Genomic DNA, 26,644 nt, shown 5'->3' on the forward strand with positions numbered 1-26,644 from the left:
AATGCCACTCCAAACCTCTGTCAATCAAATCGGCATGTGAAAAGACTGGTGCAGGACAGACAGAATCGGCTTGTCAGGCTCCAGTAAACGTCCCTTTTACCCATCTGATTTACATTTATGCAACAGCGAGTCTGTGTCTATGTGCAGATGGCCATCATTTTGTTGACGTCTATTTTACATTGTAGTTGAATAACTCTAGTAAGCATTTCCTCAACTTTGTTGCCCAAATTCTGGAAAACACTTGGGTCAATTCAGTCCTATTTTTTTTTGCAAAATTACCCAAATGCCTTGAACAAGTAAGTTCAATAACAGATGGACTGAGTAGAAAGTCATTCATAAAATGCAGGCCAGAGTGTGGAGCCTGCAGTATCCCATGTAGTGCTATCTGCATAACACTACAGTGATTGGAAGTATAGCTGGTCCTATGACTTTGACATATCACATGTCCAGCCTTTTCTCCCCCAACCCTTTTCCCCATTCATTCATTTAAATGCTACTTTGTTTGTGTGTAAGGTATTTTTGGGTTTTTCAGAGGTAAAGTACATAAGGCTGCTTTACAGCTGGACCTCATAATTATATGCAAACAAATTATATTTCCAAATGAGAAATGGAAAAGCTTTTGCATATTGTTGGCTCAGTCAATGCTTAAATGGCTATTCCAATAAATAATTGCCAAGTGACTGCCAATATCTTTGAATGTTAATATTATACCTAGGATTTGCTCTCCTTGTAAATTTAGCAGTTAAATGACTGTGTTTATGTACATGCAACATCAGACTTATAACGTATAATAACAGATATGTGAATTATGTTTCAGAGTAAACGAAAGCCTGATGTTGCAGGCCGAAAATACACAACTTGTTAACAGATCAATTGCATTCTTCCAATTTTAAACTAAAAAATGTTGTTTTGCTGCCCATTTAAGTCAAAATGTATTTTAGACACCTGCATGGGATTTAAATGAATTTATTCCTGTCATGTACGGAATGTAAGTCTTTTCAAATATGCAACTTGAGCTCATAGAAGGGTTTGTTAACGAATATGACTATAGACCAAGTATGCCAAACAAGAAGTGAACTCGGTGTAGCGATAATTTTTAAGTCAGACAGTTATTAAAAAAAAAAAAAATACAGGTGTGTATTCATTAAAAATAATTCAAGTTGAAATGTATTCTCCTACATTTTGCTTCACCTCGTTCCTCACTCCCCCACCCTCATCAACATGCTAATGGAATTTTTACATAAAACCTTTTTACATTTTCAGCACATTCCTTATTTTAGACCTGGTGATATCATCTATCATCAATATGTGTCTGTGCTCCTCTATGTATTTCTGGCAAATCATGGCTGGTGGGTGGGGCTGACAAGGTGCTATACATAGCTTCCCAAAAATATCATAGCACCCTGTATAAGTATATTTCTCTCGAATGCTCAACCCTGATGCAAGCAGTGGGTGGGCTCTTGGGAGGAGCTATGCACATTTCAAAATACCTTGATGGGTGAATATCAGTCTGAAAAAGTGGACATTTATAGGCATTTGCATGCTGACCACTCAAAGCAATACCTACATGTGACGCTGAACTTCAATGACTGAAGGAAATGAAATCCAATAAATGAAAGGGGTGGACCAGGGCAGGAAGTCTGGGGAGGAAAGAGCTAGATGATGGTGGATGTCCCCCAGCCAGGAAATGAGAAGGGCTCTATGTGACTTGAAGCAGCTTCTGAAGCCTCGTACACACGACCGAGTTTCTCGGCAAAAACCAGCAAGAAACTTGCTGTTTTTTTTTTTTTTGCTGAGGAAACCGGTCGTGTGTACACTTTTCGACGAGGAAACTGTCAAGGATCTCATCGAGCCAAAAAGAGAGCATGTCTTCTTTTTCCTCGACGGCAATGGAGAAATTTGGCTCGCTGAGATCGTCGACAGCCTAACAAGGAACTCGGCGAGCAAAACGATGTGTTTCGCCCGTCGAGTTCCTCGGTCGTGTGTACGAGGCCTAATACACACTGCAAAAAGCTCACAGTGTGCAGTGAAATCAGAGTGAGCATTTCTAGTACAGATGGGGAGTCTGTACAACTGTGCAAGACTGAAAGAAAGGCTGGAATCTAGCTTTAATTGCTCATTTACAATAGCGGCAAGCACCGATGCTCCTCTGAAAAGCGATCCATGGTCAGAATGCTTTTCAAAGCCATTGATATGTAACCATTAGGTGATATGTCACCTCTTTACCGCCTGTGTTAAAGTGGAATTTCACCCTAAAGGGGAAGTTTTGCTTTATGCCCTCCTCCCCTAATAATTTTAGCACTTTTTTGGGGATTCACCAGAATTGGGCAATTAAATATATAATCTTTTTTAAAGCAAAGATTACTATATAGAGTGTTTATGTCCATAATAATGGTAATCACGTTGTATTGCTGGTTGTTGGTTGTTTTAAACTGATAAAAGGCTAGTATGAATTGATTGCGTTTGAATATTGCACTTTGCGTAATGTAATTACTTTTTGCTGTTTTATTAAATACACCACAATCTGTTTACTAAACTGGCAAGGTTTAATGTTTTTTTTTTTGTCTTGTTTTTGTTTTTAAAAGCATATTTATTGGGAAGGCTGAATATTATGAACAGACATTCAGCAGCTTTGAAACAGCACCAGGGAAGCAATCCATCAACCCAGCAGCATGTCCAGATGGACCTAAACTAAGACTCAAGACCAGGTGAGAAGACCCTTAGGAGCTAATTTTTTATATGTACACTGCCATTCTGTATTTTCTTTGTTATGACTGTGCTGACCTGCCTGATTTATTCCTGTTGTATGCTTTTCAACTTATATGAGACATCTCCATTTGCCTCTCCAGAGTCACCATAGTCATCATAGTGTCTATAGCATTGGTAGTCAACTTACTTGATAAAGGGCTCCTTCAGTCCGGGGTCTAACTTTTCCAAAGGGCTTTACATAATATTCAGAGGATTTCACTGTAGAAAGCTTTTAGAGACTTTATGCAACAGGAGATGGTCAAAGATTATGAGCATGCTACAAGAGATAGTTAGGAACCTCAGACAAGCTGCAGGAGATGGTCAAAGATTATGAGCATGCTAATGACTCGTACACACAATGAGATTTTCGGACTAATGACTATCCATTTTTTTTGCATGCTAGTCTCCATCTCAAAAATGAAGAGGTTACTAAAGTTACGAAAATTCTCACATGACAAAATATAAATTCAGAAGTGATGTCATGTATTGTATTTGTATTGTACTGATTAAAAAAATGTGTTTGTCCCTTCAAATAATATCGGATGAACTGTCATGAATGACTCTCGAAAGCTGTGTACTAACCATCATATTATCGTACGATCGATTCTAATTCTGTATTTTTTTGTCCAATTTTCTGAATGTGTCTACGGGACTTAAAATAAATGGTTATAGTAGAAACCACAAACAAGCTGCAGGAGATGGTCAAAAATGATGAGCATGCTACAAGAGATGGTTGGAAACCGCAGACAAGCTGCAGGAGATGGTCAGAAACTGGACACATGCTATAGAAATTGGTGGAGGCAGGGGATATACTTCAGGAAACCATCAAGACTGGAGACAGATTACATGTACAGCTAGAGATCATTGCTTTTATAGCCCCCTTGCAAGATCATGCTTCAGATTTTGTGCTCCCTACAGCCCCTTAAAAATTATTTGTGCCAGCAGAGATATTTCTTTTAGCAAGATCAATCATCAAACAAGCAAAACAACCACGTGGTACAATTCTGGCTCAGACATCTTTGATGTACTAAAATCTTATTACCTAAAAGATATGTCGGGATAGAAACATGGGAGCCACCACTGTTGACCTGTTTTGTAGGATATATTCACAAGGACTTTCATCTTTATTCTTCTTTCACTGCTTGGCAAATCATTGACCTGGAACAAGCATGGATGTATCTGGTTTCAGGACACCAAAATATGGGCATGTTTAATCTTAGTCAGTGGGAGCTGGTCTACTTCAGTAGAAGAGACTGTTCACTTAACAAAGTTATGGTTCACTTAGCTTAATGAAAAAAGTAAAGCTGTGTTGACTTCGATAATCCAAACAAATTCAGGTACTTACATTTAAAAAAAATAAATGTAATTATGTATTAATGTGTGCTTTTTATATCTGCCTAGAGTTTAGCTTTAAAGTGCATTTCTAAACTTTTTACATGCTGAAAAGTCTTAGTTTTCCCATTCTAATGTTAAAGTATAAGTTTATTCAAAATAAAGGCTCCTGGATTTCTTGAAATCTTCATCCTTTAAACTTTGACAGGCACTTATTAAGAGTGTCTGACTAGGCCCACCCTTTACTCCCAACTCATCCATTCATGTAAGCTGTACTACAGCTTATATGAATAAAACGTGATCTATTAATGGAGGACATTCATATGGTGGATATTGTAGTTTAGTGCACTTAAAAAAAAATCCCTCAATATGTCCCCTATTTGCACATTGCAAGTTACGAAACTCAGTAGAAATCCTATGTATAAACCTCATTCAAAGAGAGAACTAGAAAGGTAAAACATAGTTTAAAAAATATATATTTTTAGGCATGATTTGTGAATAGGTTCAAATAACAAATATACTGTACAGTGAGGGTTTCTCAAATTTAACTGCAAATGTGGAAATACATTTAAGTGCAGTTTTGAGTCTTTTGTTAGAGTTTTACCCAGTGAATATTTCTGAAGGTCCATCTGCATTAAGTAAGCCACTAAAATAAGAGGCTTTAAAGAATGTAGGAACATACCAATTTATTGTATAACACTAGCACAGCCCCCTAATATATACAGTTAGATTTTTTGTTGGACTCTTGACATATATTGTATACAATACAATGAACATGCTGTCCTGGAGGAACATTTTTCATAGAAGATGATGCCCAGATATGCACCTGAACCTGTTAACTTGTGTGTAGTTGTCTTAGATAAAAGGACAGATTTATATACTGTTACAATAGAAGATCCTGCAAATTGTGAAGGTTACATGAAAGAAAACTCTATTATTCTATATATTCTACAAAAAAAACTTGGACAGTTCAAGTGCATATTGTAGTTTTTACATACTTTAAAAGTTAGTTGCTAGAGCAAATTGCTATTCAAACCCCGACTCCACCCTCCCTCATAAGGCTCAGGAACACTAACATGGCAGTTGCATTTGGAATATCATTAGCTATAATTTTCACAAAACGTGTCATTGCTTCCCAAGATTCCAATATGGTTATTCTAGGTTGCCACTGAATGTATTAACAGCATTTAGTGGAGTTCTAGCACTTTAACCATTTTTGGTGCACAAGGATATTACCATCCTCTATAATTTCCCCATTGAAACCTAACAATGTTTTGCAATAAATATCTACCTGCAAAGGCTATAATTACACACACACACACACACACACACACATATCCAAATGATCAGGATTTTCCATAACACTTTATGGATACTATTGAACCACTGACCTTGGTATAGATATCCTTGAACCACTGGTGTAGTCAATATGTTAGGCACTCATTTCAGCCAGGCTCTAGCCAGGGCTCACCCAGGTAGCCTAACACTATCTTACAATTTGTATTTCATAATCATTGGTGTCAGGGTTACCACCCCCCCCCCCATATACTGTTTTTACTAACTAAATATACCACATTTTCTGACTGAGCACATTTTTATACTAAAGCTCATATTAATATCCCTTTTGGATGGGCACTGACACCGCTAGCCTGTGAATGAGTGCCTTGTTTGTGCAGCTTCAGCCACCAGTTGCATCATACAGGCAGCCCGTTTGTGTCTATTGCAGCTCTATGGACACAGCCACTTGTCCCAATCTGACAGTCATGCAGGTGCGGGTAAGCAACCCCAAATGCAGACAGTGTGCATTGGGTGTTGCTTACTTGTCAAATTGGGGTGAGTGGCTGTGTCCATGCATTCACTGCATCCCGATATTGCAATGAGCAACTGTGAAAGTAAAAACTTTCGTCAGCACTGTGACAGGTCTGTGTAAAATTCTAAACAGTATATAGAGCTTAGCAGTCATAACTATATAATGTACATCATAGCACACATCTCTGGTCAGTGGAAGGACAAACCCCTTAGCAGGTGTGGTCAGTGCAAGGAATAATATGCCTCACCATCATTGTGCTAAAAATGACACTGCTGTCAGTGGTTAATGGGCAGAAAAAAAATCCCCACATCAGTGGTAGGTGGAGAGAAAAAAAATAAATGGGCTTTCCAGAGGGAGAATGAATGCCTAGTGTTGATGTCCAATAGAAGAAGAATGCCATGAAATTGGTAGGAAGAAAATTGCCCTGACAAAACCTGAGTAAATCAGTTATTTTTTACAAACTGTAAAATCTGCAAATGCCCCTAGTTGAATTGGTAGTCAGACACTAACCCCCAATGTAAACGGGCATTCACCCTGGCCATCAATGTAATACAGATTTTACACTGATCACCAATGTACTCACTAATGTAGGGGGGGGGGGGCGGATTTCACACTGACCCCCAATGTAAAGGGGCATTCACCCTGGTCATCAATGTAATACAGATTTTACACTGATCGCCGATGTACTCACTAATGTAGGGGGGGGGGCGGATTTCACACTGACCACCAATGTAAGGAGAATTTTACACAAAGCACAAATGTATCAGGGGAATTCTACACTGATTACCATTGTAAGGGGGATTTACACTGACCAACAGTCTACGCTATGTAGCCAGAGAAGGTGACACATTTAACATAACACAGGTCAGCCAAGAAAGAATGTAGAAATGTCATGAACCTCCCTTAGTGGGCCTTCAAAAAATCTTCTAATGAAGCCCTGTCATAAATGGCCCAGTCATAAATACTCTAGGCGCAGTACTGTACTAGTTTCTTTACTGACCTATGACTGAAATGCACAGAGTTAAGTTTCATGCAATCCCCATATATTTTCCTGAAATGGAGTTATCTTTATAAAAAAAATGGTTACACTAATGTACAGAATAAAAAGATACCAATCAGTTAGGCCTCGTACACACGACCGAGAAACTCGACGGGCGAAACACATCGTTTTGCTCGTCGAGTTCCTTGTGAAGCTGTCGAGAAACTCGACAAGCCAATTTTCTCCATTCCCGTCAAGGAAATAGAGAACATGCTTTATTTTTGGCTCGTCGAGTTTCTCGACAGTTTCCTCGACGAAAATGTACACACGACCGGTTTCCTCGGCAAAAAAATATCTCCCAGCAAGTTTCTTGCCTGTTTTTGCCGAGAAACTCGGTCGCGTGTACGAGGCCTAAGATTTTAAACACATCAACGTATTTGGTTTCTAACAAATTTACAATTTTACTCTGCTAAACAATATGCTGGTAGTTGGATGGTGAAACCTTTTCAGATGGAAATATAGTTGTAGATGTCTACTAAGCATATTAAAATGCTCTTCGAAACAGACTCTTTGACTGGGTGGAATTTGAATCTGCAACACCCTCTCCAGCAGCAATAAAAAATTTGAGAAATTAAGAGCTCTGAGCTCCAATTTTAACATCGAAAGATTCTGAGAATGCCTTTTTCTGAGGGCCAGCGATTTATGCAACCATCAGATTAGATTTGCTCTGCAAGTGATCCGAACTCTGCACTGAACCTAAAACCAGAGGGACTATACTTAGTTATTTTTTTTACTTTTAAACCCTTTTATTTTCCCATTGCTTATTTTGATATTTATAGTATTCACAGTCTATGTGTTCAACTTTTTCCTGATCTCCATTAATTTTAAAGACAGAACCTTGGATATTCTTACTGGGAACAGTGCCATGGGGTACTAGCTGTGCCATCTGGGAGCTGCACAGATCTCAGCTTAACATAGCAGAACGCTTTCATTTCTTTTACTGAAGCAACTGGTGCCTCCAGTGTTTTGCATGCATAAGCTTGGATGCACAGTTTTAAAATAAGCATGACAGTGTTGCTGAAAGACCCCAGCAGGGAATGACTGTGCATACAAAATGTATAGACCTCTTGGGCCGATGAGTCTTAATAGGAAAGTAAAATATAAATCACTATGTTCAAACCCAATATCAGTATCTCTCCACTGCTATGAACTAGCTCCCTTATTTGTCTAGGTATATATAGGTACCTCTTAATCCTCTTGTATTTTATTGTATTATAACTATATTGTCTCCCTTTTTTATTGTAAAGCGCTAAGTAAACTGTTGGCACTATATAAATCCTGTATAATAATAATAATAATAATAATAATAGATATTTCCCATGACCTGTTAGTTGTTACCTCCCTAAATTTTCATCATTAACCCTCAAAAAACACAAAGCTTAGGTGTAGACTAAACATCTTCCTAATGTGAGATCTGTGAGGAAAGCAATATGGCAGCTGCCATTATCACATTTTATAAAGCCAAATTTAACTTTCAGTTTAAACCAGCTAAACAAAAATTCCAGATGTCAAAATAATAGATGTACACAAAGTCTTACAGTTTGTTTGCTTTAAGCCCCATATACTCGGGCAGAATGTGTTGTTAAAAAATAACAGCCGACATTCTGCCCGTGTGTATGTCGGTCTGTCTGAAAAACCAGCAGCCAACCAACTCCTGATCAGCGCTCTCAGCCAATGGCAGATAGCGCTAATTGGAGTGTTCTGGCAGGGGGGAAGGGGGGGCATCCCCCTGTCAGAACACAAGTGCTCAGCGCAGGAGATTGCTGGACTAACCTTACATGGTTAGTACAGCGGATCCGACTGGAGCTGTTTTTTTTTTTTTTTTAGAAAGCAGTATACTGTAGAGAAGGACGCTTGCTCTCTTGTATGGAAGCAGTGGTCTCATTGCAGAGGTCTGACACACCCATGCTGACTGATGTAGAGCAAACAGTAGGATGCAAAAGCTTTGCTGCTTTCTAAAGCAAATTAATGCTAAGACATTGCATACCTTTTATTTTGATGCACCTGAAATGTATTTAGATTTAAACTGAAAGATCATTTGGACTTTGAGATGCAAACTTTGGGGTCATCCTGTTGTTGCTGGCTTTACTACTTAGTTAGTCAGTAAGTAGGAGTAAGCATGCATGCAACAGTGCATGCTTGTTTAAGGTCAATGACTTTTGGATTTTATGTGATAGACCAACAAGAAGTGGCACATAATTGTGAAGTGGAAGGAAAATGCTAAATGGTTTTCAATACTTTTTACAAATAAATATCTTAAAAGTGTGGCGCGCATTTGTATTCAGCCCCATACTTGTATTCAGTCAATACTATGTAGAACCACCTTTCGCTGCATTTTACAGCTGGAAGTCTTTTTGGGGATGTCTCTACCAGTTTTGCACATATAGAGAATGACATTTTTGTTCATTCTTCTTTGCAAAATGGCTCAAGCTCTGTCAGATTAGATGAATAGCATCTGTAAACAGCAATTTTCAAGTCTTGCCACAGATTCTCAATTGGATTTAGGTCTGGACTTTGATTAAGCCAATCTAAAGCCTCGTACACACGGCAAAAAACAGCAAGAAAACTGCTTTTCGCCGAGATTACCGTTCCTGTGTATGAGGCTTTCAGGTTTCTCGTCAGGAAATCTGGCCAGAATTTTGACGAAAAAAAAAGAGAACCTGCTCTCTTTTTTCTTGTTGAGATTCTTGTCGACCTGTTTCCGGACGAGAAACCTGAGAGTGTGTATACTTACCTGTCGCCGTGGAAACACGCGCATGCTTGAAATGACTTTGACGCATTCGCGGTATCTTCCACGACATAGGTAGGGTGAAGCAAGATGGCAGCGACGGCATCGAATGTGACAAGCGCATGCTCGTCTTACGCAATGACGTCACCGCGTTCTTTCCTTTCAAGAGAACCGCGGTTCTTTTGAAACAAAAGTCTGTACACTCGGGCGGCAAGCGTTTCTTGCCAAGAATCTCGTCAGGGAAAACAACGTTTTTTTCCTGACAAGATTCTTGCCTGTGTGTACAGGGCCTAACACATGAATATGCTTTGATCTAAACCATTCCATTGAAGCTCTGGCTGTATGTTTAGGGTCATTGTCCTGCTGGAAGGTGAACCTCCACCCCAGTCTCAAGTCTTTTGCAGACTCTAATGCCTCGTACACACGATCGGTTTTCCTAACAGGAAAAGTGCGATGTGAGGTTTTTGTCATTAAAACTGACCATGTGTATGGTCCATCACACTTTTCTGTCAGTTTTGCTGCCAAGAATAGATTGAGAGCAGGATCTCAATTTTCGTAACAGGAAAAAATCCTATCGCAGATCGCTTTCATCTGTATGCAATTACGACTCGCAAAAGAAAAACGTGCATGCTCAGAATTAAGCAGAAGAGCCGAAAGGCCTATTGAACTTCATTGATCTCGGCTCGTCGTATGTGTTGTACGTCACTGCGTTATTGACGTTCGGAATTTCAGCCAAGATTTGAGTGACCGTGTGTATGCAAGACAAATTTCAGCTGCTTTCCTGATGAAAAAAATGCGGTTTTCCTGTCGGAAAAACTGATCGTGTTTACGAGGCATTACAGGTTTTCTTCTAAGATTGCCCAGTATTTGACTCCATCCATCTTCCCATAAACTCTGACCAGCTTCCTGTCCCTGCTGAAGAAAAGCATCCCCACAACATGAACATGGTGTGTGCAGGGTGATGTGCAGTGTTAGTTTTTCCTCACACACAGCGTTTTGCTTTTAGGCCAAAATGTAAAATTTTGGTCTCATCTGCCCAGAGCACCTTCTTCCACATGTTTGCTGTCCCCCCGACATGGCTTCTCGCAAACTGCAAATGGGTCCTCTTATGGATTTCTATCAACAATGGCTTTCTTCTTGCCACTTCTCCATAAAGGCCAGATTTCTGGAGTGCACTACTAATAGTTGTCCTGTGGACAGATTCTGCCATCTGCATCTCCTCCAGAGTTACCATGGACCTCTTGACTGCTTCTCTGATTAATGCTCTCTTTGCCTGGCCTGTCAGTTTAGGTGGCCATTTCTTGGTAGGTTTGCAGTTGTGCCATACTCAATGATGGATTGAACAGTGCTCCGTGAGATGTTCAAAGCTTGGGAATTTTTTTATAACCTAACCCTGCTTTAAACTTCTCCATAACGTTATCCCTGACCTATCTGGTGTGTTCCTTGGCCCTTATGACGATGTTTGTTTGAAAAGGTTCTCTAACAAACCTATGAGGGCTTCACAGAACAGCTGTATTTATACTGAGATTAAATTACACACAGGTGGACTCTATTTACTAATTAGGTGACTTCTAAAGGCAATTGGTTTCAAAAGATTTTAGTTAGTGGTGTCAGAGTAAAGGTTGCTGAATACAAACGCACGTCACACTTTTCTGATATTTATTTGTGAACAATTTGGAAAACCATGTACCATTTTCCTTCCATTTCACAATAATGCGCCACTTTGTGTTGGTCTATCACATAAAATCCCAATAAAATACATTTACGTTTTTGGGTGTAACATACCATAATGTGGGAAATTTCAAGGAGTATGAATACTTTTTCAAAGCACTGTATGTGTACCGATACAGTTTGCCTTTACTTTGACTCATGCCGTTCTTCTTACTTATACAGTACTGTACACATGTTTTAGGCAGGTCTGAAAAAATGCTGTTAATTCAGAATGTGCTAATAGTTTATTATTATCAGTTAACAAAATGGAAAATAAATGAACAAAAGAGAAATCCAAATCAAATCAATATTCGGTGTGACCACCCTTTGCTTCAGTATCAGTTCTTCTAGGTACACTTGCACACAGTTTTTGAAGGAACTCGGCAGATAGGTTGTTCCAACCTTCTTGGAGAACTAACCACAGGTCTTCTGTGGATGTAGTCTGCCTCAGATCCTTCTGTCTCTTCATGTAATCCCAGACAAACTCGATGTTGTCGAAATCAGTGCTCTGTAGGGGCCAAACCATCACTTCCAGGAAGGCTTGTTCTTCTTTACACTGAAAATAGTTCTTAAAGCGGTTCTCCACCGTAAAGTGAAGTCGCGCTGATCGGCACCATCCCCCCCCTCCGTTGTCACATTTGACACCTTTCAGGGGGAGGGGGGTGCAGATACCTGTCCAAAGACAGGTATTTGCACCCACTTCCGGCCCGGCATTCACGGGCAAAAGACGGGCATTGCGTCACATCCCGTCGCCCCCGTTGTGTGCTGGGAACACTCGGCTCCCAGCACACAGCGGGAGCCAATCGGCGGGCGCAGCGCGACTCGTGCATGCGCCATAGGGAACCGGGCAGTGAAGCCGGAGCACTTCACTTCCTGGTTCCCTCAGCGTGGATGGAGAGGGGAGCAGCAGGGTGACGAGCGATCGCTCGTCCTCTGCTGCGGACGCCGCTGGACTCCAGGACAGGTAAGTGTACTAATATTAAAAGTCAGCAGCTGCAGTATTTGTAGCTGCTGGCTTTTAATATTTTTTTTGGGCGGAACATCCGCTTTAATGATATTGGCTGTATGTTTGGGATCATTGTCCTGCTGCAGAATACATTTGGGACCAATCACACGCCTCCCTGATGGCATGGCATGGTGGATAAGTATCTGCCTGTATTTCTCAACATTCAGGACACCATTGATCCTGACCAAATCTCTAACTCCATTTTCATAAATGCAGCACCAAACTTGCAAGGAACCTCCACCATGCTTCACTGTTGCCTGTAGGCACTCATTATTGTACCGCTCCACAGCACTTCTGTGAACAAACTGCCTCCTGCTACAGTCAAAACATTTTGACTCATCAGTCCAGGGCACCTGCTGCCATTTTTTTCCACCCCAGTTCCTATGTTTTCATGCATAGGACATGGAAACAAGGCCAAGCAACTCATCTATGCACAAAAACATGTGCACATCTGTGTGAGTAAAAATATTATTTTGGATACAGCAATGTGCATGGTGTTAGAAAAAAATATATATGGAAATATGAAATGTATGAGAACAACCCATAAGAAGGGAGGAAACAATGAACTTTTGAATAGGTTTCTAGTGAAAATGGTCTAGTAGCAGATAGTGCAGTGCACAATTTTAGGCTTTGATTAAGGACTTTGTGCACTTCTGCATTTAGGAACTACACTGTATATATTGTTGTGAAAATTAACAAAGAATGTTTATCCTGCCAGACTGATTCTTATAATTGCCATTTTAGTTTGTCTGCCTAGTTTGCCAGGTATAATTTAATGTGAGCAAGTTAAAACCAATGCAATCAAAACACTTGCCGTGACCATACACTGTATATCTAACCTCTGTTAATTCTTAATGTTTCCCCAGGCAATCTGAGTCCCGTCCCCATTCTTGGCATTCAACCAAATTTCTGGAGAGCCAGCCCAACCCCAGCATGATGCAAATATCTCAGGGAACGTTAGGATCTCCATGGCACCAGGCTTATCACTCAAGGTAAGAAAACATGATGATCACTGATGTTATGCAATAAAATTTGCTATAGCCAAGCTGTTAAGCCCCAAGAGTCAGTTTTTGAACTTAAAATAAAGAATTTTAATGTAAATGTAATAGAATCATAATTGCTCTTTGACAAAACTTACTGTATTTGCAATAAAAATAAAATAATTTGTTTTAAATTTAAGTTAGAATATTTCCTCATCCAGATGTGTTTACAGTTCAAAATAACCCTATAATGATATTCTTGGAAACCAATCTATGTAATTGTTATAATTATGTTTAAGCATTCGAGGTCATAAAATTGTGCTTACATTTCTGAGCAGCATTGCAAAAATCAATTTATGTGGGATTGGAGCCAGCAGATCACCTATCTTCAGAAGAGATTTCACACACACACGTATATGATCTCTTGGTGGGAACATGGTATTTGGTAAGCGGGACTTGTGGCAGTAGGTTTATAATTAGAATTTTGGGAGATATGTTTGTATGTTTCAGAAAATAACATTCAATTGTTACGATCACTTATTTAAAGTGATACATTTTTATTATTTTCATTCAAGTTATTGTGGCACTGTTGTCACTTTTAGGCTCCATGCACACTGGAAGCTAAAAAAAGCTATAAAATCGCCAGTAGCTTTGTTGGGAGCCTTTCAAAGTTTTTTAGCGTTTTTGCAATAGCGTTTATTAGCGTTTTTCTGTGTAGTGTTTTTGGATAAAAAAACACTGGCGAGCTGCGTTTTTGAGCGTTTATTAGCATTTATTATCGGTTTTTCAGCGTTTTGCATTTTTTTGCGGTTTCCCCCCTGAAAAACGGCACTTTGAACGTGATTTTCGGGGGTTCAGAAAAAAAGCCCATAATCTCCACTGCTCATTAACGCTAAAAAACTTCCATGTGTGCATGGACACATAGGCTAACATAGAGTGCAGTTTATGGGCTTTTAAAAAAAACGCCAATAAACTGCAGTTTATTAGCTTCAGTGTGCATGGAGCCTTATGTGGGGGTATTTTATAGTCAGACACAGCGCATTTTATAGATACAAATAAAATGGAATCACATACAGTAGGAAAAAGTATTGAGCACGCTAACTGAAATGTATTTAATACTTTGTGCAAAATCCTTTGTTGGTAATGACAACTTCAAGACGCCTCCTGTATGGAGAAACTAGTCACGTGCATTGCTCAGGTGTGATTTTTAGCCCATTCTTCCACACAAACAAATCTTCAAATCTTCAAAAGGTTCCCTGGGCTTCTTCTATGTACTCTGATCTTTAGTTCTTTCCATAGATTTTCTATTGGAATCAAGTCAGGTAATTGGCTGGGCCATTCTAGCAGCATTATTTTCTTTCTTTGAAGCTAACTGAGAGTTTCCTTGGCTTTGTGTTAGGGATCATTGTCTTGCTGAAATGTCTGCCCTTGTTTCATCTTTATCATCCTGGTAGATGGCAGCAGATTTTTGTACCTGCTAACCCTAATCCCCACCTCTCCTAGTCCCAAACTCCTAACCCTAACCCTAATCCCATCTCTCCTAGTCCTCTCCTAGTCCCAAACTCCTAACCCTAACCCTAATCCCACTCCTTCATGTCCCAAACTCCTACCCCTAACCCTAACCCCACTTCTCCAAAACCCAAGGCACAAGTGGGCCTTGGCTCTTGGACAACTCTTTTCATAATTCTTTTCACTCCTCTGTCAGAAATCTTGCGAGGAACACCTGGTCGTGGTCGGTTTATGGTGAAATTATGTTCTTTCCATATCCAGATTATAGCCCCAATAGTGCTGACTGGAGCATTCAGAAGTTTAGAAAATCTTCTGTAACCAATGTCATCTGTATGTTTTGCAACAATAAGGTTGCAAAGGTTTTGAGAGCGGTCTTTGCTTTTACCCAGGTTTCTTGTGTGAGACTTTGGTAATGAGACACCTTTCATAGGCCATCAGTTGAGACTGAACCAGCTGTTAATAATTAGCACTGACAAGGGGCAGGATTTCTTTGTAATTACTGATAGATTTTAGCTGGTGTCTTCGCTTTCTGTGCCTTTTTTCACCTCCCTTTCTTCACGTGTTCAATACCTTTTCCCTGTGTCATTCCATTTTATTACACACTTAATTTCTGAACTAATTGGTTTTGGTTTCTTTGTGTGTATCGATTGCATGGGTTGTTACTGATGTGGTGAAAATTTCAAGTCAATAGAACCTTTAGACCCGGTTCACACAGGGGCGGCATGACTTTGGGGGCGACTCGGCAAGGCGATCTCAAGGTGACTTCAGAGGCAACTTGCAAAATGACTTCTGTATTGAACTCAATGCAAGTCGCCCCCAAAACCATACAAGAACCTTTTTCTAAGTCGGAGTGACTTGAGTCACTCCTATTAGAACGGTTCCATTGAACAGAGCGGAGAGCGACTTGTCAGGTGGCTAAGTCGCCTGACGAGTCGCCCCTGTGTGAACAGGCTCTTAGAAATATATTTACCCATAAAAATGGTGACCTGTTCAATACTTATTTTACCTACTGTATAATATACAGTATATATTGTATAATATAATATATATATAGGTAAATCACTGTTTAAAAATGACAGCGCTATATAAGTACCTTTAATAAATAATAAAATAAATAGAGGAAAGCTAAATTCAGCCCATAAACATACAGGTTTCTTTTTAAAACCTATGTGGTCATGAAGTATTAAAAATTACAGAATGGTATGTCAGATAAAATTTGTCTACATATTAACAGTTTATTTGCATGCCCTTTGTATATGATTGTTTTCACAGTTGAATGCAGTACTGTCTAGGAATATTGCTTGAAAATGCAAGCGTTGTAATATAAATGTACTGTAGAACAATAGATATGCAGAAATGTCAGTGTACGAGTGAGTGAGCAAGTGCTACTCAGAAGACAGTGCAATGAATGAGCCATGCCAGACATGTTACATCATTTTCAATCCTCCAAGGGTGAGAAGTTCAGCCTGGGATTTCCAAACGATGTTACTGCTCATGAATTCACAGCACATGCTATATTGGAGGCAGAGAAAAACCTGCCTTGGATTTCAGTTGTAACCAGCACCAGCGCTTGAACAATGGGGTAAGATTTCCTTGGTTTGCTTTTGAGGACCTCAAAACACACAATGAAATAAACGACTTCATAAGTCATACAAAGGTAATTCCAGGGATACAACAGTTTAAATTTCCTTCCATGTCCAGAAGTATCTTCAAGAACTGAACTCTCGAACCCCCAACCGTTGTGTCTTGTCTGGAAAGGACAGATGGTGTTTGACTTGCAGGAACAGCAAGTGAGTGCGTTGGGGAATTGGAGAATTTGTGATAAAAGCTTATAATATACCTGATCGGTATACTAAAAACCAGGATTTCATTTAGACGTGTGATTTGTTTAGTTATGAATCAAAATTCAGACAAAGTTTTCGTTATTCAGGGATTTGGATGTATCTGAATCTCTGAAACAAAATAGTAATGAATTTGAATGAATTCAATATAAATTATAACAATACAACAAATTTGTTTGTATTACCGGTATATGTTTCCTTTGGATGACATGATAAAGGTTTGGGCCTTTTGTTAATGTTTGATGCATCCAAAACAGCGTAACAACATAACAAATGATCCAAATTGATTCAAATCCATTTCATTTATTGTATTAACATTTTTCATAATTATAAAACATGCACTGCATATGAAATGGAAACATATTGCAATAAATACAGTAAGGTATAAAAGTGACATAAAATATTGATTCCTACTTATTGTGTTTGGGTTGGATGAAGGTAGATCCATCAGAATCTCGGAATCATAACATAACGAATTAAAATAAATTTTGTTCCATTTGTTCCATTATGATTCAGTAATTTGGTTGGATCAATCCAACCCAAACAGAGTGCATAAGTATCTTCCCAAAATAACAAATTAACATGTTAAAACAAATATAGTCAAGCTTCCCAAATAACTTTTGAAAATACAAATTGATTTGGAACAACAAATATATGGAACGAATCCAAATATATGAAACAAATTCCGAAAACGATTAATCATCCTATCATAGCGAATATGAAGAAACAAAATGAATAATTTAACAAATTAATCCGACACACATCTCTTTCATTTTTTACAAGTTAAGAGGTGAATGAGTCTTCTTAGAAATATATGTGGCAAGTCATTTGACAAATATAAGTGTAAGTGAATGAGTGTTACACAAACCTTTTTTAACAAGGCCTTTAGGATAATGAGGGAAAACTTTGGGGTCGATTTTCTCAAGGCAAAGGAGCTGTTCACTTTACAGGAAAACCTGCACTTTGCATGGGATCTTAGTGAATCAGATGTGTTAAAGTGTTTGTAAAGTCTATTTTTTTTTCCAAAAAATAACAAACATGTTATACTTACCTGCTCTGTGTAATGGTTTTGCACATAGCAGCCCAGGTCCTTCTCTTCTCTTGTCCCTCTTCGCTTCTCCTGGCCCCTGCCTTCTATTGAGTGTCCCCACAGCAAGCAGATTGCTATGGGGGCACCTGAACCACGCTGTAGCTCCGTGTATCCAATCGGACACGGAGCTGCCGTTTGGCCTCGCCCCCTCTCTCTGCTGATTGGCTAACTGAATTTAATTGACAGCTGTGGGAGTCAATGGCTCTGCTGCTGTGTCTCAGCCAATCAAAGAATTTTCCAGATGACTGAGCGACTCGTGGACATCGCTGGACAGAAATAGGGCTCAGGTAAGTAGTAGGGGAGCAGAGGGGGATGATGCACACAGAAGGCTTTTTACCTTAATGCATAGAATGCATTAAGATAAAAAAAACTTTTGCCTTTAGAACTCCTTTGACTTCCATCATCCAATCATAAGCAAGCAAAATGTATTTTATTTTTTTAACGTGAGTGTTTATTCAAATTTTATCAATAAATCAGTACATGTTTCAGAGGATTACAGGTGATTTGGTAATAGATATAAGGTACATACAAGTACAATTAAGTGTGGTGCAGTAGCTTACATTAAGCAACTTACGAGTAAATAACAACTGAACAATGGTGTGCTGCCTACAAAGTGTAGGGCTATGAACTAAATGATAGTAGCGATAGAGCAGGTGGTCCCATTGGGTGTTGAGGTTCTGAAATTAGGTTGTAAAATGTATAAGTCAAGGCACGGGCAAGCATTTAGGGTGTGCTAACCAGGGGCTCCATCTTTTTATGAATGCAGGGACTTGCAAGTGGGCCCTGGCATACATTAATCTCATTAGACGTTGGTTGTTCAATGACAGTATCACCTCTGTAATAGAAGGGGGATCAGGAGATTTCCATTGTTTAGCAATTGCCATTTAAGTAGTGATAAGGACATGTGTTAGGATGGTGTGGGCGGTTGGAGGCCAGGAGTCAAAGCCTAAACCCAGGAGCACCATTTGAGAGAATAGGGAGATAGGAGTTGATAGGATAGAGGAAAGAAGTCTTATGAGAGCAGACCAGAAGGGATTCATTTTGGGGCAAGTCCACCAAATGTGTATAGTTGATTCAGAGTGTCCACAGGTCCTCCAACAGGCATTTGATATAATGGAAAAGGTTCAGACAGCGCAAAAACTAAACTCTAATAAAAGCAGCTAAACACTGAAGGTCAATAAAAATCCTTAAGCAAAGTACATATAAAAAGCAGTGAAGCGCTAGAAACAAATAAAATACAAAAATAAAAATATAATAAATATGTGACATCAATAGTCCAAAGTAAATGGCAGGCTAAGGCCAGAGAGAGTGGAAGGACCCCAAAAGATGTAAAACGTCTTGGAGAGTGAATGGAGTGCTCAAGTCAATCACCGTGTATCCAAATAAATGTGTCTCCTCCACCAGAAGTGCAAACCGCTCACCTGAACGTACTGAATGGACCTCTGAACAAACAGCAGGTCAATCGCGCTGTCCCTTAAATAGGGTATTGGTATGGTATTGTCTTTACATAAGATCCCTCACTCAAAATCCTCAAACGTTGAATGGTCTCCAAAATCACTCATAAATGGAATAGGATCATGTAAAGGTATAAAGGAAACACATAGTGCTCTCCATTAAAAAAAAGCAACACAAATTTATTTAAAAACTACTCACAATCAAGGCACTATATCCTTTTGCACGAGATGAAAGCATACTTGAATAAGAACCAGGTAGGTGGCTGTCCTGACATCACTACAAGCCCCCCGCACACGTATCGTTCGTGGTGCAGGACTTCCTCAGCGGATATCTTATCATATCCGCTGAGGAAGTCCTGGACCACGGACAATGCATGTGCGGGGGGCTTGGAGTAATGTCAGGAAAGCCACCTACCTGGTTCTTTGTGTATGCTTTCATCTCGTGCACTAGGATATAGTGCCTTCCTTGTGAGTAGTTTTTAAATAAATTTGTGTTGCTTTTTTTCAATGGAGAGCACTATGTGTTTCTTTTATACCTTTACATGATCCTTTTCCATTTATGAGTGATTTTGGAGACCATTCATCGTTTGAGGATGTAACCAACACCTCCAATCTCATCTCATTAATTGGACTCCAGTTGGCTGACACCTCACTCCAATTAGCTCTTGGAGATGTCATTAGTCTAGGGGTTCACATACTTTTTCCACCTGCACTGTGAATGTTTACATGGTGTGTTCAATAAAAACATGGTAACATTTAATTCTTTGTGTGTTATTAGTTTAAGCAGACTGTGATTGTCTATTGTTGTGACGTAGATGATGATCGGATCACATTTTTTGACCAATTTGTGCACAAATCCATATCATTCCAAAAGGGTTCACATACTTTTTATTGCAACTGTATATTAGCAGACACCCTATGGCAGGGGTCCTCAAACCTTTTAACCTTTTCACTGCCCCTCAGACTGTTTGAAAAAAATATGAACGGTTCAGAAGTGTGTTACGCTCAGAATGCAATTCTGATTGGTGAGCACCTGCACAGTGAATCAATCTGGTCCGTCCAAAAGCACTGCACAGAGAAGAGGGAGAGAAGTGGGGATTTCAATTCTCCAGAATGCTGGACCAGCTGAGTGGGCATTGAAAAGCCTGGTGCTACCAGATGCCCTGTATCTTGTGATCTGAATTGGTTGCTAAGGTCAACAGCTTCCCTTCCCACACATCAGACCCAGCAACCAGATGCCCTGTTTCCTGATATCTGATGGGTTGCTTAGAGCAACAGTATCACTTCTGAGCCTTGAGGCCCAGAAATGTGGAGCTGTTTCCCACAACAACCAGATGCCTTGATTTCTGAGGGCAACCAAGGGCAACGGTTTAAATTCTCTCATATCAGGCCAAGAGACCTGGGTATGTTGCCCATAGCAACCAGATGCCTTGTTTATGGAGACCTGACTGATTGCTACCGGCAACAGTTTTCACTTCTCTCAGGCCAAGAGACCTGGCTATGTTGCCCACAGCAACTAGATGCCCTATATTCTGAGATATGGTGGGTTTCCAAGGGAAACAGTTTTATATCTCATCCATCAGGCCCAAAAACCTAAAGGTGTTGCCCATATCAACCATAAGCCCTGTATTCTGAGATCTGATGGGTTGCCAGGGGTAACAGTTTCACTCTTACATTAGGTCAAGAGACCTGGTGCTGTTACCCATAGCAACCATATACCCTGTTTCCTGAGATCTGATTGGCTGCTAGGGGCAACAGTTTTACTTCTGATCCATCAAGCGAAGAAACAAAAAGCTGTTGCCCATAGAAACCATATGCTCTGTATTTAAGATCTAAGTGCAACTAGGAGCCACAGGCCTAGGGCTGTTCCCAACAACCAGATGATATCTATCATGGCACAGCCCAATGTGTCTTCCCTGAGAAGCCCCCATCCTCTCCAGGTGGGACACATGTCCCTCCACCAAAAAAACCGGTACTATTCTCCCCACCGTGGAGCCTTACTTCACGGCTCCTGGGTCTATTCCACCTGGAACAGATGACCATCTGGGGGAAGACAGTGATAGCTCGGTCGCAGCTCATTCTTACACCAGGGTCAGGCTGCTCACCAAACCAAAAGCTTCTCCTGAAAACAGCTAACTTATCCAACTCCTATGCGCTAAGCTGACTTACACCTCCAGCGCAGCATAGAGCAAGCCTTACCAACCTCGCTACGCTACGCAAATGGCATAACCAAATTCCGACCATGGAAACCTGCTCTTCCCTATGTCCTAGCACCAGTAAATTTGAGCAGCTCCTCCTCCTGCCTTCTGTCCAAAGTTAAGCTGCCTCCTGCCCTCCGCTGTTTACTGATGACAGCGGCGGAGGAGGCATTTACGAATACGGGACCCAAGGTAGGGCCGGCCACAATTGACGGGCCAGGTAAATGAACTCTGCCGTCTGTAGTTTGAGGACCCCTGCCCTAGGGAATAAAATGTCGATCTTTACAATTTGGTACAGTACAGACCAAAAGTTTGGACACACCTTTTCATTCAAAGAGTTTTCTTTATTTTCATGACTGTGAAAATTGTAGATTCACACTGAAGGCATCAAAACTATGAATTAACACATGTGGAATTATACATAACAAAAAAGTGTGAAACAACTGAAAATATATTTCATATTCTAGGTTCTTCAAAGTAGCCACCCTTTGCTTTGATTACTGCTTGGCACACTCTTGGCATTCTCTTGATGAGCTTAAAGAGGTAGTCACCTGGGAAACTTGTCCCCCCGACATGTACGGTCGTCTGTACAGACCTACCGTACATGTCCGGCCGCCCGCCATCCCTCGCATGCGTCGAATGACTTTGACGCATGCGTGGAAGCATTTTAAAGGCAGGCCTCCCACGTCGCCGCTTCATTGTCATGGCGACACCGCGTCATCGACGCGGCGACACCGCGTCATCGACGCGGCGACACCGCGGACACGCCCCGCGTATTGTTTACGCGCGGACCTCTGTTCGATGGTCTGTACAGCCATCGAACAGAAGTCCCCGGGCAGACATGTCCGATGAAAACGGTCCGCGGACCGGTTTCATCGGACATGTCTGCTTGTGAGTACTCGGCCTTAGATGAATAGTTTCCCAAAGGGGCATCAAGGAGTATTAGTAGGGAACATTGAATGCCATTAATTAATTGATCTGTCAAGAAGAGAATTATTAGGCAAACAACTTGAAATAACACACTAATATTTTTGGCAACTTATTCATGTGTTTTGGACTAGGAAAAAAAAGACAGTTGTGAAAGCATGAAATGTCATGATTCATGTTTAAGCAACAATCCTCAATAACAGATAAACTAGTAAAATGTTAGATGTGTTAGCACACCAAGTTGTTTGGAGGATGTCAAAACACATTTTAACCACACGTGGCATTTTAACATTCATCTTTAGAATTGTAAGAGTTTTTTCCCTTTACAATTCTGTCTTGTCTGTTTAGATTTCTTGTAGCAAACAAAATGTCTCTAATGCTGCTAGTTTCCAGGAAGACTGCCAGGGAAAACTTTCAACTCCATAAAAAGAAAAGAAATAAAACACACGCATACACTGTAGTCCTTAAGTATTTTGTGTTCACGTTATCCTGTTCTAGTTTTGTAGTGTTAGTGTGTGTGTGTGTGTGTGTGTGTGTGTATGTGTATGAGAACAGTTTGAATAGTGTCAATAAACAGGTTGTTTGTGAGCTCTAAAAAGATTTTGACCATCTCTTCTGTTATCTCTCTAATTTCTACATTGATGTGGCTTAATAGAATGAACATAGCAGCCGCAAGCAATTACTTATAATATGCAGGAATGACAGTTGGCAGAGAACAGAGTTAGGCCCCAAATATGGTTTGTCTTCCGTTCCTCCCATAACCTAAACATTTCATCTGCTAGTTTATTTATAAGCTCTCCGGAACATTTCTTGCAAGCAGTAAGATCTTTCCTCTGTTTCTCTTTTCTTTTAGTTCTTCTGCAAGTGATCTTTCCAGTTACGAGCATGGGTACTTAAGACGAAGCCCTGACCAGTACAGCTCACGGGGGAGCATGGAAAGCCTGGACCACACTTCATCAACATACCATCCATGTCATCTTTCACCTGCAAAGTCCACTAACTGCATAGATCAACTTGCTCATTTGCATAGCAAAAGAGACTCTGCGTACAGCTCTTTCTCCACAAACTCCAGCATACCAGAATACCACCCCACCCCAATCTGCAAGGAGAAGTCCTACTCTATGGAAAGCATGTTGCCTAGGGGTAACTTACAAGAGGGTATTAAGCATGCCGACATTAGATATATCAAGACAGTTTATGATGCACATCGTGGAGTCTCGGAAGAGTATGAAGTAAACTCATCTATGGTCAAAAACCGAGGTAGACTTTCCAGCAATCCTCTTAAGAACAGTGGACCTTTGGGTAGAATTGAACAGAACAGAATTCTCTCTGAGAGTGATATAGTTGTGAAAAGTCCTCCCATGCCACCTACAAGAAGTGACAGTTATGCAGTAACAAAACATCATGAACGGCCAAGTTCTTGGTCTAGTTTGGAACAGAATAGACATTTACGGACTCATTTGAAAGGACCAGGGACACATTCAGCCAGTTCTAATTGCAATGCAAATCAACAGTTGAAAGCCGTGTTTGGTGAAGGACAGCTGCATACCGTGCTTGAAAGAAGTCCAGAATGTAGTCCTTTAATGAAACCTAAGCAAGTTTATTCACACATTCCACAGCCTGGAAAACCTATGCTTCCTACAGGGATCTATCCAGTGCCAGCTCCAGAGCCACATTTTGCTCATGCTCCTAAACCACTCAACAATAATAATGGAAGGCTTTATCCAGCATTAGCCAAAGAAGGAGCTCATAGTACTTCACATGTTGATCCTGGGGCCAAAGCAGTCTCTTACTCACAGTCAGAAACTAGTGTAAAAGGTAGCCAGAATATTCATAACATTTCTACTGTGCCAAGCCCAGTAAACCAATCTGCTAAAGCAGAAGAAACAAGAGAAAGCGGGCCTACACAATACACCCATTATAAGCTTCATTTCTCCAGTGGCCCTGACATTCCTGTTGGTTCAGCATTAAACAGTGAAGATGAAAGAACTATTATAAAAATTAATCAGTCCTTCAATAAAAATGATCACCTACCAAAACCAGAATCTAAAACCGATGTAGTAAAAAGCCAGGTGACGAGTGGAAAACAAGATAACAGGGATATACACTTGTTCCCTACCAATGAAAGAATTCAAAGTGACTCTGAGCTTTCATTGCAGAATCGGGGAAGCTCTTGCAATACCAGTTCTGATGTATCACCTATGGCAAGTGGAATGGAGTCATACAGAAATACAAGCATTCCAGATACAAATAAATATATGAACTGGGGTATGCAGTACAACGCTGATGTAAACCAAAATGATAAACATGAAAAAAGACACTCTGTGCATTTCTCCAACCACAAAAACAAACTAGAAAGTCCAAGTTTTACAAAACACACAGAAGAAGCTGACAGCTCAGTTTTATGTGTTAGCAATCACTTACAGCCTGATGACCCTTCGTCACCGCACAAAAATACTACTGACTTTACCAGAAGGCGACAAAATTCTGGGAACAACCAAATCAATAACAGTCTCACTTCTGCTAAGCAAGACAGCAAGCAAAAGTTGTCTGTTTTAGAAAAGATCAGCCAGATTGAGCAACGCGAGCAAGAGAATCAAAGGCCCCATGCTGCAAGTGGAAGCATCTATGTTGCGAATTCAGGACAATGTACAAAAGGAGCAAACAGAGCATCTGTAAATAGCATTGAAGAATTAAGAAATAAGTTTAATTCCCAGGAACATATGCAGAATGTTGAATACCGAAGACTTTCAGGTTCTCATACTACTGACAAAGGTTCTGGTGTGCAGCAGTTAAAAAGAGCTGGAAGTGTCTACTGTGCAAGATTAGGAGACATTCAGAAACCAACAGTTGAGACTCAGATAGACAAGACCCAGGAGATTAATAAGGAGCCATGTGTTTTGCAAACCTTGCCAGGTAGTGATAAAACAACTGTTAATTCTCAAACAATGCCAAATAAAGACGACCATTGGCAGAGCACTGCACAAGACACTTTAGGCTTTAGTAGGGCTTACAGAAACAGTATCAAAGATGCCCAGTCAAAAGTCTTAGAAGCAACATCTTTTAGAAGAAAAGATTTGGAAATCAGCCCACCACAATACAAACAAACAGAAAGGAGTGTAAAAAGGCCTTCTTCAGCCATTCTTTATGGTAAGACAGCTCCCGTATCCCCTCATGCGCCAAAAGAACGGCACAGTGTCACACCTACAGAGACATTTGCAAAGAGTCAAGATTTTAGTCAAGAGGGGGCAACTGTATCAAACCAGGTAACTCGCATTGGAGCCAGAAGACGTTTAACAGCTGAGCAGAAAAAGCGATCATATTCAGAGCCAGAGAAGATGAATGAGGTGGGAGCATCTGACACTGAGTCATCATCTATTAGTAGCCAAAACAAGGGGCAGAACATCAGCTTCTTGGAGCAAACAGTTGCAGACAGGCGCAGGATGTTTGAACGAGATGGCAAAGCTTGTTCAACTGTTAACCTTTCTAAGCCAGAGCTGAAGCAGCTGCAGCAGAGTGCCCTTGCGGACTACATAGAACGAAAGACAGGTCGAAGGCCTTCATCCCAGGAATCTGGCCTTTTAAAAGAGCGATCCCAGAGCACCTACTTCTCGGGAAGTATGATGGACAGCCAGAGTGTTTCCTCTACATCTAGCATTAATTCCCTACAAGAGCATAATATGCCATTCCGCAGTTGGGATCCAAGGGATACATTGTCTAAAACTGGACGTGTTTCCTCCACTCTCCCACCTGGACTCACAGGCTTGTTTGATTTAGCCAACTTAGAGAAGAAAAGTGAACCACAGGAAAACAGGACTCGCACAAGTTCATTTGTCCAGCAACGTCTAGGCTTGGATTTAAAGTCTAGGACAGAAAGTAAAAGTTCTTCTTCATATAAACAGAGAGATGTCTCTGCATCTGAATTTTTAATGGCCTCATTGGAACAAAAGCCTGATAGAACATCATCTGATCGGGATTTATATGCCAATTCTCAACAACCCACTTCCCTCCATGTGAGATCAAGGTCTTCGCCAGCCAGTGAAAAGATAAGTCAGGTATGTGGATATCACTAGAAAAAATCTTCTTTGCACAAATATTAACTATGTCAGGTGAATTTTTCTTTAGTATACTTTTTGTTTTTAAAATGCTATGAAAACATAGCACAGTGACACAGTGTACACAAAAGAAGCCAATCGTAAATTAGCTTTATATAGAATAAACTAGTTGTCATGGGTATCATTTTTCACTATAAGACAAGTGCCTAATTACTAA

General features: G+C 40.3%; 1 protein-coding gene across 2 annotated transcripts in view; it reads left to right on the top strand.

Moving 5' to 3' along the window:
* SHROOM3 (shroom family member 3) overlaps positions 1-26,644 on the top strand; it is a 272,583-nt gene that overhangs the window by 188,047 nt on the left and 57,892 nt on the right. For both annotated transcript variants that reach the window (XM_040326816.1, XM_040326823.1), the window contains 3 exons: positions 2,586-2,708; positions 13,240-13,365; positions 23,226-26,427. In XM_040326816.1, coding sequence (XP_040182750.1) covers positions 13,307-13,365; positions 23,226-26,427 — 3,261 coding nt within the window. In that variant the 5' untranslated portion in view covers positions 2,586-2,708; positions 13,240-13,306. The remainder of the gene's footprint in view (positions 1-2,585; positions 2,709-13,239; positions 13,366-23,225; positions 26,428-26,644) is intronic.

This window comes from Rana temporaria, chromosome 1, assembly GCF_905171775.1.
Source record: "Rana temporaria chromosome 1, aRanTem1.1, whole genome shotgun sequence".
Taxonomy (NCBI): Eukaryota; Metazoa; Chordata; class Amphibia; order Anura; family Ranidae; genus Rana; species Rana temporaria.